Source organism: Schistocerca piceifrons, chromosome 2 (assembly GCF_021461385.2).
Source record: "Schistocerca piceifrons isolate TAMUIC-IGC-003096 chromosome 2, iqSchPice1.1, whole genome shotgun sequence".
In the NCBI taxonomy this organism is placed as follows: Eukaryota; Metazoa; Arthropoda; class Insecta; order Orthoptera; family Acrididae; genus Schistocerca; species Schistocerca piceifrons.
In genome coordinates this window covers 309,550,730-309,568,646 of record NC_060139.1, presented here as the reverse complement: position 1 = coordinate 309,568,646, position 17,917 = coordinate 309,550,730, and the positions used below count along the sequence as shown (strand labels likewise).

General features: G+C 44.4%; 1 protein-coding gene across 1 annotated transcript in view; it reads left to right on the top strand.

Annotated features, from left to right (window-relative positions):
* Positions 1-17,917, top strand: part of LOC124776405 (sialin) — a 385,302-nt gene that overhangs the window by 311,218 nt on the left and 56,167 nt on the right. Inside the window, exons 7-8 of the mRNA XM_047251384.1 lie at positions 620-840; positions 10,327-10,476. Coding sequence (XP_047107340.1) covers positions 620-840; positions 10,327-10,476 — 371 coding nt within the window. The remainder of the gene's footprint in view (positions 1-619; positions 841-10,326; positions 10,477-17,917) is intronic.

Below are 17,917 nucleotides of genomic sequence, written 5' to 3'. Positions count from 1 at the left end.
AACCTAACTAACCTAAGGACATCACACACATCCATGCCCGAGATAGGATTCGAACCTGCGACCGTAGGTTCCGGGCTGAAGCGCCTAGAACCGCAAGGCCACAGCGGCTGGCTACAAAAACAAAACTGGAAACGTGAAGGACGGCCGTTCGCTTACAAGTCTTACTCCAAACTGAGTCAAGATGGCTGCCCCATCTTCCTCTCCATTAAGAGACATAGCTACATGTCACTACAGTAGGTTTCAGCATTCTACGGTCTACAAAACAGCACAACACTACTGTATCCCGCTCTCCCGCTCTCCCGCTCTCCCGCGAGTTTCCCAATCGGGATTATTTTAGCACCGTCTTCTTTCTGAAGGCATTTCTTTTATCTACAAATAAAAATACCAAGTTTAATGTAAAGAAGTAAATTGTGAAATAATAAATTAGTGTTTGCTCAGCGGTTTGCTATGTTTGTCATAACAAAAGAAAATTCAGTAATTCAAAAATTTGATCCGATTGACCAAAACCAATGTCATTTTTGAAACCAGTACATCGTAATTACACCAAATCAGCGAAACAGACTTAGACTACTTATCCATCGCTACCTAGTGCAATGCATGCGTGTATGTGTGTGTTCAGCGTCGGCGCTGGGCGCGGCCATCACGATGCCGGTGTGCGGGCTGCTGATCGCCTCCTTCGGCTGGGAGTCGGTCTTCTACTCGACTGGCCTGGTGGGCACCGTCTGGAGCATCGCCTGGTTCTTCCTCATCTACGACTCGCCCGCCCAGCACCCGCGCATCTCGTACGAGGAGCGCGAGTACATCGAGAAGGCGATCGGCTCCACTACCAAGAAGGGCAAGGTGAGCCGACCTTTCCTGTTCCACGCAGCCCTTTCAAGACATTGCCATCAGTTCATATTTCTCGGTTTCTTCATTAGCTGAATAAACACTGTCGGACTAAGAACCAACATCGGTTTGTTGCAGGATTCTCGAACATATTCTCAGTTCGAATATAATGTATTTCCTTGAGACAGAGAAGTTGCTATCCATGCATGAGTACGGCTTTAGAAAGCATCGCTCCTGCGAAACGCGACTCGCCCTTTTTCCACATGATATCTTGCGAACCATGGATGAAAGGTATCAGACGGATGCCATATTCCTTGATTCCGGAAAGCATTTGACTTGGTGCCCCATTGCATACTCCTAACTAAGGTACGAGCATATGGGATTGGTTCCCAAATATGTGACTGGCTCGAAGACTTCTTAAGTAATAGCACCCTGTACGTTGTCCTCGATGGTGAGTGTTCATCGGAGGTGAGGGTATCATCTGGAGTGCCCCAGGGAAGTGTGGTAGGTCTGCTGCTGTTTTCTGTCTACATAAATGATCTTTTGCATAGGGTGGATAGCAATGTGCGGTTGTTTGCTGATGATGCTGTGGTGTATGGGAAGGTGTCGTCGTTGAGTGACTGTAGGAGGATACAAGATGACTTGAACAGGATTTGTGATTGGTATAAAGAATGGCAGATAACTCTGAATATAGATAAATGTAAATTAATGCAGATGAATAGGAAAAAGAATCCCGTAATGTTTGAATACTCCATTAGTGGTGTAGCGCTTGACACAGTCACGTCGATTAAAATATTTGGGCGTAACATTGCTGAGCGATATGAAGTGGGACAAGCATGTAATGGCAGTTGTGGGCAAGGCGGATAGTCGTCTTCGGTTCATTGGTAGAATTTTGGAAAGATGTGGTTCATCTGTAAAGGAGACCGCTTATAAAACACTAATACGACCTATTCTTGAGTACTGCTCGAGCGTTTGGGATCCCTATCAGGTCGGATTGAGGGAGGACATAGAAGCAATTCAGAGGCGGGCTGCTAGATTTGTTAATGGTAGGTTTGATCATCACGCGAGTGTTACAGAAATGCTTCAGGATATCGGGTGGGAGTCTCTGGAGGAAAGGAGGCGTTCTTTTCGTGAATCGCTGCTGAGGAAATTTAGAGAACCAGCACTTGAGGCTGACTGCAGTACAATTTTACGGCCGCCAACTTTTATTTCGTGGAAAGACTACAAAGATAAGATAAGAGAGATTAGGGCTCGTACAGAGGCACATAGGCAGTCATTTTTCCCTCGTTCTGTTTGGGAGTGGAACAGGGAGAGAAGATGCTAGTTGTGGTACGAGGTACCCTCCGCCACGCACCGTACGATGGATTGCGGAGTATGTATGTAGATGTAGATGAACGGCATTGTAGACGTATAGTAAGATGAACCACGATCTCTGTTATACACTTCACATATCTGAAATGTACGCTAAGCAATAACTTCTCGGCTGTTAAAAGTCTCCAGCCCTGATACAGTCTCCACTTTACCACCACGAACTAGAGCCACAGTAACCACACCATTACCATGTACATTAGCATCAGTATTAGTAAGTGTAAAATTCAGACTAGTTATGCCGCGTTATTTTAGGAGGAGAAGGCGTTCGCGCCTTACAGTGTATAAAGGTATTGATAATGTATCTATGACTACGAAGAGCGGAGTAGGTGCGCAAGTTATTCTTCATGGTCCTTCAGTGTTTTCTGGATGCGTACTGAGTTTTACGCTTATTAATACAGATGCTAGTGCACATGGTAATGGTTGGGTTACTGTGGCTCTAGTTCGTGGTGGTAAAGTGGAGACTGTATCAGGGCTGGAGACTTTTAACAGCAGAGAAGTTATTGATTATCGTACATTTCAGATATGTGAAGTGTATAACAGACGTCGTGGTTCATCTTACTATATACCTACAATGTCGTTGGTTCTTAGGACGAGGAATCGTCGTAAAGTAAATGAATCAGAGTCTGTGTCCGTATGGGTTAAAGGTACACTCAATTGTGCAGAGATTAAAGTTGTCGGTGATGTCACGCATTATTATAGAACGACAATCAAAGGGCTACTTTTTCGAAACCTCGTAATTGTCTCTCATTGTGGCACATAAGTTTGAAATATGACTCAAAGCTGCCTACAACTTCTGTCCGTAATGGTGTAAAAGCGTGGCGCCCTGCGACGTCACCCTCAGACTCGCCGACGCTTCACCCAGCAAAGGTCGACACATGCGAAAAAAAGCTCAAGCTCAGACGTTCATGGGATATGTAAGGTGGGTTAAATATGTTCCCACCTAATGGGTGTCAAAGAGTTTCCCTGCCTTCAGCAGCTAGAGCAGCCGCGAGGCTAAATGGTTATCGAAGTCTGCGACAAGTACATTTCTAACTCGCTTTATAAAGGCGCTTGGGTGGCACCGAGGGTGTTGCCGAAGTGTGTGTGTGTGTGAGTGTGTGCGTGCGGGGGGGGGGGGGGTCTTAGAGATACCCTTTACCATTTTATTCACTCACATGTTAATGTTGCACGCCGCCACAGGAGGGCGCGAAACAGAGGGCTAAACAGGCACAACTTCGTCAAATGGTTTTTAAAGGTGCCTAGTAGTTCCACTCTGAATGGCAGAACAAAAATTGCTGTAGCTTTAGCCTCTAAAAGGATCAGATTATAACCAATAGGGTTGCAGCTCCAACGCCGTTAGAGCGGGGTTGAATCGCCCCGGGAGTGGCAGCAGCGTCAAATTTTGCTTGGTGCTCATCGCACTGTGAACTGTCGTTTTCGGCCGCAAAATGTGCGGGAATCAACTGCCCAAGGTAACGGGTGGTTTAATTTACGTCCTTTGTGCCACCTCATGAGGGCTTTTTGTGTCCATTCTGAGTGGTGGTGTGCCTGAAATGTTTTTCCTCGGCCACCAAGAACAAAACTGCGTGATTTCGACGCTGGGTTCGGGGTTCTGACCTCCATCGCGTAGGCGCTGTGTTGTTTGGCATCATTACATAGGCGCGGCCTCTGATGATATTGCAATGTGTCCAGAAACTCTTCGCATCTGAATAAAGAGATTAAAACACGCGGATGAAAGTGTTACCATTAATTCTCACAGACTTATTGGTATGTTAGTGTTATTATTTTTCCCATCATTTGTCGAAGGTGCTTATGATAATGTGACTCTAAAATGATTTACAAGAGGCGATGCCTATATGAAGTAGTCTAATGCCAGACTACACCCCGCAGTTGTCTCGCATATGACACATAAGATCGAACAAACAGACATTTTACGGTCGCCCATTATAGATAGAGAACAAAAGCGGTAGTGTCACACTTCCCTGGGGCACTCCCGACGATACCCTTGTCCCTGATGAGCGCTAACCGTCCAGGACAACCTATTGGGTTCTGCGAGGGTCACTCCAAAAGAAATGCACACTATTTTTGAAAATAATACAGTTTTCATTCTGCATGTGTGAAAGTCTTACAGTGTGTAGGTACATCCTTCCTGTTTTCAAACTTAGTTCAACCTGTTCCCGTGAGTGGCGTCGTCACAGCATGTCTTCAAGATGGCTGCTACACTTGAAGTTTGTCAGAAGCAACGTGCTGTCATAGAATTCCTGTGCAGTGAAAACGAGACAGTGGGAAACATCCACAAGAGGTTGAAAAAGGTGTGTGGAGATGCTGCTGTCGATCGCAGTACAGTTAGTCGGTGTGCAAGCAGGTTACGTGATGAAAGCGGGCACGGCAATATTGAGGATTGACCTCGCAGCGGCAGGCCTACTACTGCATACACTCCAGACACTTTGCAGAGAGTTAACGAATTGGTGACTGCTGACAGACGCAACCCAATGAACGAATTGTCACGCTACGTTGGGATAGGGGAAGGAAGTGTTTGCAGAATACTGAAAGTGTTGGCGTTAAAAAAGGTTTGCGCCAGATGGGTTCCGAGGGTGTTGACAGTGACTCACAAAGAAACAAGAAAAACGGTATGCAGCGAACTTTTGGAACAGTACGAGAATGGTTGAGATGAATTTCTTGGAATATTTGTGACAGGTGATGAAACGTGGCTCCATCATTTTTCACCAGAGACGAAGAGGCAATCAATGGAGTGGCATCATGCAAATTCACCCAAGAAAAAAAATTCAAAACCACACCTTCTGCTGGAAAAGTCATGGCTACGGTGTTTTTCGATTCCGAAGGACTCTTGCTTGTGGAAATCATGCCAAGTGGAACCACCATAAATTCTGATGCATATGTGAAACACTGAAGAAACTTCAAGCTCAACTCAGTCGTGTTCGACCACATCGGCAAAAGCAGGATGTTCTTCTGTTGCACGACAATGTACGGCCACATGTCAGTCAAAATACCATGGAAGAGATCACAAAACTCGGATGGACAACACTGAAACACCCGCCGTAGAGTCCTGACCTGGCTCCAGATGACTGTCATCTCTTTGGGAAACTGAAAGACTCTCTTCGTGGAACAAGGTTTGAAGATGATTACTCCCTTGTGCACGCTGCCAAACGGTGGCTCCAACAGGTTGGTCCAGAATTTTACCGTGCGGGTATACAGGCGCTGGTTCCAAGATGGCGATGCAAATTATGTAGAGAAATGAAAATATTGTTCCTGAAGGATGTATCTACACACTGTAAAACTTTCAAACATGTAGAATAAAAGATGGATTTAAAAAAATAGTGTGCATTTCTTTTGGAGTGACCCTCGTATAGCTTAGCAAGTCTTCTAGTCCCTCACATATCTGGGAACCTATTCCGTATGCCCGTACTTTCGACAGCAGTCTGCAGTGGGGCACTGTGTCAAACTATTACCGGAAATCTAGGAATATGGGATCTTCCTGGTGCCTTCATGAAAGATTCGCAGGACAGCGTGTGAGAATAGAGCAAGCTGAGTTTCATATAAGCGATGCTTCCTAAATCCATGCTGATTTGTGGACAGTACCAACCGGCCGTTGTGGCCGAGCTGTTCTAGGCGCTCCAGTCTGGAACCGCGCTACCGCTAAGGTCTCAGGTTCGAATGCTGTCTCGGGCATGGATGTGTGTGATGTCCTTAGGTTAGTTAGGTTTAAGTAGTTCTAAGTTCTAGGGGACTGATGACCTCAGGTGTTAAGTCCCATAGTGCTGAGAGCCATTTGAACCATTTTTTTGGACAGAACCATCTCTGTCTAAAGGAAATTTATTTTATTCGAACTTAGAAGATTCTCAAGAATTCTGCTGCAGAAAATTGTGATGTACGTTGGTTTGTAATTCTGCGGGGACGTTCTCTTACATTGCGCATCTCTTCCAGCAGAATTTACAGTAGTTTCTAAGAAAGCAAGTTCGTCCTTTAAACCTGGATGGAAGATCATGAGTCCCTAACAAATAGTCACAAAGAATGGCGACCTAAACATTTTCAAAGTGGGCTCGTGGCTAGCCGTAATCTCTGGCTTTTTCCACCCAAAGCCAGGATGGTTTCTGTCATGTACGAAGATGGTGTGACACACGAAGTTTCTTTCCCTTTTATTATAAAGGTAACTGATCAGACTGGAAAGATTTTACAGAAACAGAACACCAGACCGCGTTTTAGATCAAGAGAGAACATTTGTGAATACTCCGATCTGCGAGGATAAACGTCGTCCTTTCTTGGCATGCGGGATATGTAAATTTCCGTGTATGTATGATAAGATCTATAATGGAACTACCAAGAGAAGGCTGATACATGGCTGAACGAACATAAAAGGCTTTTCAGGCTAGGAAAAATACGAGGGCTATTCGGAAAGTAAGATCCGATCGGTTTGGAAATTGATATCGCTGTGAAAATCAAAATTATTTCATTTGCGCTGTTAGCTACACCTTCCAACCACTTCTCTGCAATACCCTCATCATAGCCTCCTGTGCTTTCCAACAATTCTCTACGCTGGTCTGCAGCTCGTTTTCTATGCCAAAATGTTGCCTTCATAGCCAGCGGTCCATGTAAGTGGAGTTGAATGTGAGAGGGGCAGGGGATTATGGACTGTGTTGTGTGTGATCAAACACTTCCCATCGAAAACGCTTCATTGCTCTCCCAAGTGCGTCCGAGAATTGTCATAGAGAAGGAAACGCACGACAGTTATGTTATGTGGGCTCCATCACATCAGGTTGACATTAAGAAATAGATTCGCATTCTGCTACTATACGAGACTGGAATAGAAGGGAGAACCGATAGAGGTACTCAGGGCACCCTCCGCCACGCACTGCCAGGTGGCTTGCGGAGTATGGATGTAGATGTAGATGTAGAGGTGAAATCTTTCATCAGGCAGTCAAATTGGCGGCAGATACTATTTTCTAGGGATCTTTACATGCTCACTGGACACTCATAACTGAAAAGAGCGATGTGACGCGATCGATGTTATGCTGCCCAACATATCTGTGCGAAGCTTCATCGGGTTTTCACTGTGGTTTTCCCTTGGCGCTCGATCCGACCTCACTTTCCGAATAGTCCTCATAGAAAAATCAGCTGCAGCAGAGCATGCTCTTCAGTCAGGAAACCTTAAAGTGAAGTTTTCCTGAACCAAAACTTTATCCACAATGATGAAGTATCATCCAAGGCTCTACAGAGAAGTCAACGAAACATATAAACATGGCGATAATTTTAACAGAAAACACGACAGAATCGATAGATAAGATTTCCATTCGACAGGTGACAGTCATAGTTGACATTGAGAAATAGATTCGCATTCTGCTACTATGCATTGACGTCAGCTGTTGCAACACATGGAAATTTGTGTCATACCGGGATTTGAATCCGAATTTTCTACTTACCGCGAGCGGTCGTTTTATCCACTTCAGCTACCCGAGCATGCCTCCCGGACCCATTCAAACTTCCATATGTCACCTAGTAACAATCCTTAAGCTCGTACAATATGTGATTCCCACTAAGGGAGCCAAATGTTATATCGTCATTTTAACTTTACAGTGTGTTTATACAGTGTCTGTATCTTCACGATACAATGTCCTACAGACATTCGACGGGCTAATATTACGAAATAATGTTTGTTTCCTTGTGCGGCATTCGCGTATGGTGCGAGCATAAGGATTGTGAATACGTGACATATGGAAGATTGGATCTTTCCTGGAGACGTGTTCGGATAACTGAAATGGGCAACTGCTGGCGATAAGCGGAAAATTCAGGTTCGACATAAATATTCACGTGTCACGAACAGCTGACATCAATACATAGTCGCAGAACGCGAATCCGTTTCATAATGTTTACCATAAATGCAATCGTCGGTGACGGTGTCTGTTCCTTCAGAGATGCATGCATCTCTGGTGGACATTTTATTGTGAAGATACAGACGCTATATAAACGCAGATATTGTAACCATCAGTTATAGTTAAGTATTATCACTGACAAGGATTATCCCTGCCGATCAGATGTAAATTTCAACCACATCCCTTACCCACAATGTTTATGTTCCCTTCCAACGTCCGACCCCTCATTCGGCAAGGCACAGCAGAATCAGGAGAACCCCTGAAGATATTCAGCGCACTGGACGAAACGTTAGGAACGGAAAACTATCACGAACTATGACCATATGACCATACAACCCGAAAGATTCGTCAGCAGCTAAGAACGCCCGGTCTCGAAAGCCTTCATTGTGTGAACGGGTGGACAAAATGAGGTAAGCACCGAACAACAGACTGTAGTAACAATTAATACTCATCCCTGAGCAACAACTGCATCTGCATGTACGTGGCCACGCGGGGTAGCGACTCGGTCTTAGGCGTCTTGTCATGGTCCGCGCGGCTCCCCTCGTCGGAGGTTCGAGTCCTCCCTTGGGCATGGATGTGTGTATCGTTCTTAGTGTAAGTTAGTTTCAGTTAGGTTAAGTAGTGTCTAAGCTTAGGGACCAATGGCCTCAGTAGTTTGGCCCTGTAAGAACTTACCACAAATTTCCAATTTGCATCTACACTAATGGCAATTGAAATTGCTACACCAAGAAGAAATGCAGATGATAAACGTGTATTCATTGGACAAATATATTATAGTAGAACTGACATGTGATTACATTTTCACGCAATTTGGGTGCATAGGTCCTGAGAAATCAGTACCCATAATAACCACCTCTGGCCGTAATAATGGCCTTGATACGCCTGGGCATTGAGTCAAACAGAGCTTGGATGGCGTGTACAGGTACAGCTGCCCATGCAGCCTCAACATGAAACCCCAGTTCATCAAGAGTAGTGACTGGCGTATTGTGACAAGCCAGTTGCTCGGCCACCATTGACCAGACGTTTTCAATTGGCGAGAGATCTGGAGAATGTGCTGGTCAGGGCAGCAGGCGAACATTTTCTGTATCAAGGAAGGCCCGTACAGGACCTGCAACATGCGGTCGTGCATTATCCTGCTGAAATGTGGGGTTTCGCAAGGATCGAATGAAGGGTAGAGCCAGGGGTCGTAACACATCTGAAATGTAACGTCCCCTGTTTGAAGTGCCGTCAATGCGAACAAGAGGTGACCGAGACGTGTAACCAATGGCATCGCATACCATCACGCCGGGTGATACGCCAGTATGGCCGTGACAAATACACGCTTGCAATGTGCGTTCACCGCGATGTCGCCAAACACGGATGTGACCATCATGATGCTGTAAACAGAACCGGGATTCATCCCAAAAAAAGTACGTTTTGCCATTCGTGCACCCAGGTTCGTCGTTGAGTACACCATCGCAGGGATACTGTCTGTGATGCAGCGTCAAGGTCTCCGACCTGATAGTCCATGCTGCTGCAAACGTTGTCGAACTGTTCGTGCACATGATTGTTGTATTGCAAACGTCCCCATCTGTTGACTCAGGGATCGAGACGTGGCTGCACGATCCGTTACAGCCATGCGGATAAGATGCCTGTCCTCTCGACTGCTAGTGATACGAGGCCGTTGGGATCCAGCACAGAGTTCCGTATTACCCTCCTGAACCCACTGATTCCATATTCTGCTAACAGTCATTGGATCCCTATCAACGCGAGCAGCAGTGTCGCGATACGATAAACCGCAATCGCGGTAGGCTACAATCCGACCTTTATCAAAGTCAGAAACGTGATGGTACGCATTTCTCCTCCTTACACGAGGCATCACAACAACGTTTCACCAGGCAACGCCGGTCAACTGCTGTTTGTGTACGAGAAATCGGTTGGAAACTTTCCTCATGTCGGCACGTTGTAGTTGTTGCCACCGGCGCCAACCTTTTGTGAATGCTCTCTAAAGCTAATCATTTGCATATCACAGCATCTTCTTCCTGTCGGTTAAATTTCGCGTCTGTAGCACGTCATCTTCGTGGTGTAGCAATTTTAATGGCCAGTAGTGTACGTGACTGCTCTGCAGATCACGCTTAAGTGCCTGGCAGAGGTGACAGAGGTGACCCCGTATCACGCTCTCGATATTTGCTACTGCGTCTGATTATGGCTGCGAGCTTTACCTGCGGTGTGTCCCACATGTCCACTGCTTCGGGCTGCGACTGCAGGAGACGATGTGTTGCAGGCGCTGCCGCTGCCGTGGCGACACGTGCTGACGTCAGGCCCCGTCTGGGCCATCATCATCGCGCACGCCTGCAGCATTTTCGGGTACTTCACCGTCATCAACCAGCTGCCCACCTACATGAAGTACATCCTCGACTTCAAGATCAAAGAGGTAAGTACCAGCCGCGCCTTGCTAGCTCCGTGTCCTAGCGCCCGATCACTCACATCCGTACCACACATAACCAGAATATAATACTGGGAGATGCATAAAACTGGTCCACTACAAATAGTTTAACTCTTTTTCTTACAAAACTGATACTACTAAATTCCAGACAGACGAAAATTACTTATGTGTAGCAGAGCACAGGAAATGAAACTATTTGCTTAAAATTCGTAGGCAACCACCTGAGTAAGAAATAGTGGCACTAGTGAGTGGATGATCTAACGAAAAAGTATAGCACTGCACGTTTGGGAATTAAAAATCGCTCTCTCCTGCGTATAGAATTCCTAATACACCGTCGGAAAAAAATTAGTACACCCTTTTATATGTTTCCAGTTCACTCACGATTTATTGTCACAACAGCGCATATGGAGTACATGAAATGATTACATTTACAGACCGGTAGCACAAGGAGTTCCTAGGTACCAGGTATCGACCCATGCTGAAATACCCATTTTGGTACATGGTATAATCTCCATGGGCGGCAACGCAAGCACTGATTCTGGCATCCCGTCGATCGTACGGATGGTGAATACTGTCCTGGGATGCAGCTACATTATATGCAGCTACATTACAGCGTATTGAGCAAGGTTTGAACGACGAGCCGGAGGTGGCGCCCAGGAAAATTGTGCGAATCGATTAGTTCCTTTTGCAAAAGATTTTAATTATGCTGAAAGTAATGCTCAGCTAATGGCACATTCGCATTTTACGTGCAACAACAATCACCACTAAATAATACCGAACTGGAGCGAGATTGTTGCTTCAAATTTGGTTCACCAGTGTATCAGGCCTTGGTCTAAGGTCAGTTTTAACCGTTTGAAAAAATCTTGCTTCGCTTGTATTTCATGCGCAAATACACGTTTTTCTGGGAGCTCTTCGGAGCGCGCCGCATCTATGTTTCAAACTTGTTCGTTCCGATTGAAAATGTGGACGTAGGTCGGTAAATGGATAAAGTCAAAAAGGAATATTTTATCGAACAGTCTTTATCCGTTGTCGAGATATTATGGTTTAAAGTTGAGCTACACTAAACAACATACTTAAGACGCAACATTCTCTTAGCCCAGAAAAGATGTACAAAAGGTGCAAGTAAAAAAGTGTTTCTACAGAATACGCAACATACGGAAGACACAGGGACTTCAAATAGGATACAGGACAGACAACACAACACAGAGAAAACTCAGAACACAGGAAACACCCACAGATAAATTCTACAAATCAGGAATACACGAACTCAGATGCAACATTTGTCAATCAGTATATACAGGACGAACATGCAAGAACTTTAAATCGAGATGCTCAGAACCGCAGAGCCCTAAAAAGTAAGAGCATCTATAGCACATTTGCTGACCACCTAACAACCCATAACCACCACCCAACACCAAAAGCAACAGATTTAAAAATACTGAAAACCAGCCACAGCCTATACCACAAACTGACAATACAAGAAAACTTCCAGATACAAAAGGCAACAACAGAAGGCAAACAAGTTTTAAATGAAAACACTACATTCTGTAAAGGCACATTATTTAAAAGGAACTATACAGAAAAGAGATCACAAACAGCTAAAGGAGCTTACACACACACACACACACACACACACACACACACACACACACACACACAGAGAAAGAGAAAGGGAAGTAAACAAGATTCAAGTTCGGCGCGAAATTCTCTCGGGAACAAATGAACGCCGACGGGGTTAGGAAACACAACATAGTGCTCACCGCGTTTTGCGAAGTAAAAACGCGTTTATAAAGAAAGAAATTACACAAAGCACATTAATACGTGTGTGCAGTGTCCTCGGAACACAAAAGGAGGAAGATCAGTCACAACAAAACGTGGGTAAAAAATCGCAACGCCAAGAAGGAGTTGTGCGAAATGACGAAAGTTGGTAGGAGTGTGTCTTCACCTGAAAGATAGTAAGGTGGCTATAATTTCGCACCTTACAAGCACTCTTCCACGTACTTTGCCGTGATCTACAAACACAATTAGGTATCATGTGATAGGTTGTACATCATATGTATGAATATATAAAGAAGACTGACATTGTCACGTACGTCTTGTAAATAATTGTTAGCGGTTATTGCATGAAAGGTGACGCAGTGTCTTTATAAAAACGGCGTAATGAATGATTGCCTATACTAGTAGAGATTGGAACGCCAGTGGGAATGAAACGACTGGCGTAACTGAAGCCCTGGGTGGAAGACCCACACAGGTGTGTTGGTCCGGCTTAAACACAGGAAACAGCAAGACGGTCGTGGTAGCACCTAAGCGCTGGAACACTACAGAGTCACGAGCGGTCGGTATCGTAGCCGAACCGGAAGGAATATACTTCGGAAACGCTGAAAATCTTGGACGCAGGTGAGAGGAACGAAGAAGCGGCACTTCGAAAACCACGCAAGCTGGGTTATTTCCAAGGAATTTTACTCAGAAGCGTACCATTGTACGAGTATAGGTTTCCCCTCGCAAATTTTCCGCGCTGGACGACAAAAGACTAAAATAAGGTTGGTCGGCGATCGGAAGAATCTGTAGAGAGGAAGAATATTCCGTGGTTTCGGGAATATGATTCGTTTTCGTAATTACGAGGGTAGGGAGCCAAGCCTTGCTGGGAAGCCAGCGCTGGAGAGAAGAGGTCTTCCGTTTCGAGCTCCCGTGTGTGACGGTCGCTCAGTATCAGCTTCTTGTTGGTACGGACGGACTTGCTGTCTTTGCTCTCACGAAATTTTATAGTTAGAACGGTTAGGCACTGTACTGTTGTGAACTTATAAGATTCTGTACTTCGCCTCCAGGTTGGAAGTCGTCGTTGAGTATGCGGCTTTCAGTGATTGAGAGCACTTCTTCTGCCTATACATAAGTTGAGACGTTATCTGAACTCCGTCCTTGTGGCTGGGAGTTCGCGTTTCTCGTCCGTAGAACACAGAGAGGACAAGACAGTATTAGAGTATAGTAGTCAGAGGACCGCCTTCAGCCGTCCAACTCTCTGAAAGAATTTATTTTGTGGCTGGAGTTCTTCCATCGTCGCAGACGTGTACGAGAACCATCACTCTGACGCACCGAACGCAGTACATACGCTGATATTGGTAATTGCTTTTAATTGTTACGGGCTATAAGGCTAAACAGCTGTGTTCACGTAGGATTTATTTCCACTGACGTTGCACTCCATTGTAGATCATATTTAAAAGTAGTGTCTTCTTGTGTTTGGTACATACATGATGTCAGTCATTTCGCGTTATTTATATTAGATCGCGCAGTCATAATAAAATGGCAGAGTTGTTCAATGGATCAGTAATTTTAGCTAGGAAATATAAACATTTGTAATAAAGATTGTTTTTAATATACAATAAATGTATAAGCAGCAACAACGTTTATCATTTAGTATAATTAGTTCCCTTAATCATTCATTTCTGTTTAGGTTGGAATTTATATGTTAAAGAGCATTAAGAGATCCTAAGATCTGCTTCAGGGGGTAGTCAGACAGGGCCAAATCTTCATTTTAGCGTTTATTATTTTCCGTTGCGTACAGTCATTTAACAGTCGCCTGCAGTAGCATCTTGGAAGATGATGTCTGTTAAGATATCGCGCCAGTCGCATAAGTAGCGTTAGTAGCACCGCTATGAGGATGCAAATCAGATTTGCTTTAAATATACGCTACAGCGGTTGTGTGAGCGGTAGTTACCTTTGAGACTGGATGCAGTGGGTTGATATTAGTCAAGAATGTCTTCAAGGCGTCAAAGACGCTATCATCAACACCTCACCAAGTTTGAACGCTGTCGTGTAATAGGGCTACGAGAATATAAGAGAAGCTTCATGCTTCTTCTGCGATATTGAAGAAAGACTTGGGAATAATACAGCCACTGTACATGACTGCTGTCAGCAGTGGTCACGAGAATGTACGGCCGCAAGCAGACGGGGTTCCGGACGGCCACGTGGCACTATCGAGAGGGATGACCATCGTCTTCGGCGAATGGCTCCGGCCCATCGTATGCATCTGCAGCAGCCATTTAAGCAACAGTTGGCACCGCAATGACACAATGAACTGTTACAGATCGGTTACTTCAAGGACAGCTCCGAGTCAGACGCCCTGCACCGTGCATTCCAGTGACTCCAAACCACCGCCATTTTCGACTTCAATGGTGTCAAGCGAGAGCTCATTGGAGGCCAGGACGGATGTCTGTTGTGTTGCGTATGATGAACGCTGGTTGCGCCTCGGTGCCAGTGATGGCCGTCTGCTGGGTTAGAAGGGGGCCAGTTGAGAGCCTGCAACCAGCCTGTCTACGCACTAGACACACTGGACCTACACCTAGAGTTATGGTCCGGTGTGCGACTTCGTGTGGCAGTAGGGGCGCTGTCGTGGTTATCCGGCGCACCCTGACTGCAAATTTATACATCAATCTGATGATTCCACCTGTCGTACTGCCATTCATTAACAGCATTCCAGGGAGTGTTTTCCAATAAGTATTGGTTAAAAAGAGTCTTGGTTGTAATTTTAGTTTTTTATTTTTCAACGACACGTTTCGCCTTCTTTAGTCATCTTCAGGTTATCAGTAAAAACTGAGATTAACGAAGGCGATGTTGGCCTGATATATTCGACGATGTCCTTTGGCTACACTGACTAAAGGATTCTTCTAAGAAATAACCAAATTAAGATAACCTGAAGATGCTTACATAAGGCGAAACGCCTCGTTGAAAAATAAAAGACTAAAATTGCAACCAAGACTGTTTTTAACCAATACTGTTAAGCACTGGTTTGCTGTATGCCACATATGGATTGGAAGTTTTCCAATAAGGTAACGCTTGCCCACAGTGAAACAGGCACGGAACTCCATCCCAACAACTGATATCAGGAACCTGTACAACAAAACGCATGCACATGTGCATGCTTGCATTCTCTTCCGCATGTCCTTACAAACGTTTCCACAAAGTTTCATTGCCGGCCTTGTGGCCGAGTGGTTCTAGAAGCTTGAGTCCGGAACCGCGCTGCTGCCACGGTCGCAGGTTCGAATCCTGCCTCGAGCATGGATGTGTGTGATGTCCTTAGGTTAGTTAGGTTTAAGTAGTTCTAAGTCTAGGGGCTGATGATCTTAGATGTTAAGTCCCATAGTGCTTAGAGCCATTTGAACCATTTTGAACAAAGTTTCATTTTCCTAAGATCGGTCGTTTTTCATAGGTGAGCGACAGTTGAACTATCTTGTATGGTATTAGGTCTGAACTTTCGAACATGTCGTGGTTGCATATAATATACACAAACTGTTCCCTCAAACTATAAGTTTCCATTGTTTAATTCCGAAAATAAATTTAAGTATAAATAGAAGTATAACATCTGTATGCGCAAACGCAAGTTTTCTGGTGAAAGTAAATCTTTAGACAGAAGTTGCGAGGTTTAACTTTCTTAAGTAATAAACGAAGAAATTAACTACTGCACGTATCCGCTTCAGCCTACTCCCCAACTACCTAGACATTTTAGTTGACAATTAAGCACTGTACATATTATTTACACGTCAAGCAGGCCTGGCCGAACGAAACATTTTTGTGCAGAAAAAGCGTAATTTAATTCGCGTTTGCAGCATCGCTTGAGGTGGTGTTTCTGTTCTATTCCCGCGTTGAAGTCCCCACTGTTCTGTTGTGATCCACGAACATGCTGCGAATGTCAAGTTCGTTTTGTAACTGACCTTCAAATTTTTCCACTCCATGCAGCTCAATTTTCATCGACAGTAAAACTTTTCAACAAATCGTCTTTGTACGATCTGTGTCCTTTGCATTTGTCAACTTCAGATTTCATCAACGAACGAGTGCACACATTCGTGTCACGCAGCATTACGTCGCCTGTCCATTCTACACACTATGAAATTTTTATGAAGTGTAGTATCAATACTTTGACGCTAACACATTTTGTACCTAAGTCACAAGGCACTTTTTAAGTTAAATGTTGTAATTAACAGGTTATACGGTAAACGCTAGTTGGCATATAAGCTAGCTCCGCAGATGATGAAGAGACTGAAGTAATGTATGATGAGATAAAATAAATTACTCGGTAGTTAAGGGAGACGAAAATTTAATAGAGATGGTGGCCTGGAAATCGATAGTAGGAAAAGGAAGAGAAGGAAAACTGAAACATCCCCTTAGAAAAATTAAGAATGAATGTGCTAGTAAACCTCTACGCCGAGCGGTTCTAGGCGTTTCAGTCTGGAACCGCGCGACCGCTACGGTCGCAGGTTCGAATCCTGCCTCGGGCATGGATGTGTGTGATGTCCTTAGGTTAGTTACGTTTAAGTAGTTCTAAGTTCTAGGGAACTGATGACCTCAGATGTTAAGTCCCATAGTGCTAAGAGCCATTTGAACGATTTGAAACCTCTACGTTATTTGATTTTTAAACAGCTGAGCAAAACTGAACGTACTCTGACTTTTCTCTCTTTACTTATTCCGATCAACACTAAACTGACACACAATATTTTTTAGCGCAACGTAATCTGACTTTCAATAATCCCTACAAAAGAATGGCCCTGACTAACAATAACCTATACCTTTCATGAATCACTTACCTCACAAAAATCTTCGTTACTCGAACTACTGCAATACAGCGCCAATACTGCCAGCTAAATAAAAGATTCTAACTACTGAAGGCACTAACTACTGATAGGCATAGTTAGCAAATGAAAGATTTTGATAGAGAACAAACAACTTATTTACCTTAATAATGTTCAAAAGTCATTCCTGATATCCAGTATTACAAATTTACTCTTTCTAATGGACACACGTCCAGATCGTCCCCTCTCAAAATTCTGCCATCTCTCTCCCCACATCCACCACTGCTGGCGGCTCACCTCCAATTGCACAACACTACGTGCTGTTCACATCCAACTGCCCAACACTACAATAGCGAATATTGAAAGAATGCCAACCAGCCACAGACTGCACACAGCACAGTCAGTGACTTTCATACAGAGCGCTACGTGGCGTTACCAACATAAAAACCTAAAACGCCTACTTACAAAACTAGGCCAAAGGGAATGAAAGAGGACGCCGCCTGGTAGATTTTTGCACAGAGCATAATTTAATCATCACTAACTCGGTTTATGAATCATGAAAGAAGTCTGTATGTATGGAAGAAACCCGGAGACAGTAGAAGGTTTCAGACTGATTACATAATTGTAAGACAAAGATTTCGGAACCAGATTTTAAATTGTAAAACATTTCCAGGGGCAGATGTAGACTCTGACTACAACTTATTGGTTATGAACTCTAGACTAAAATTGAAGAAATTGCAAAAAGGTACGAATTTAAGGAAATAGGACCTGGATAAAGTGAAAGAACCAGAGGTCGTTGAGAGTTTCAGAGAGATCATTAGAGAACGATTGACAAGAAGAAAGAAATGAATACAGTAGAAGAAGAATGG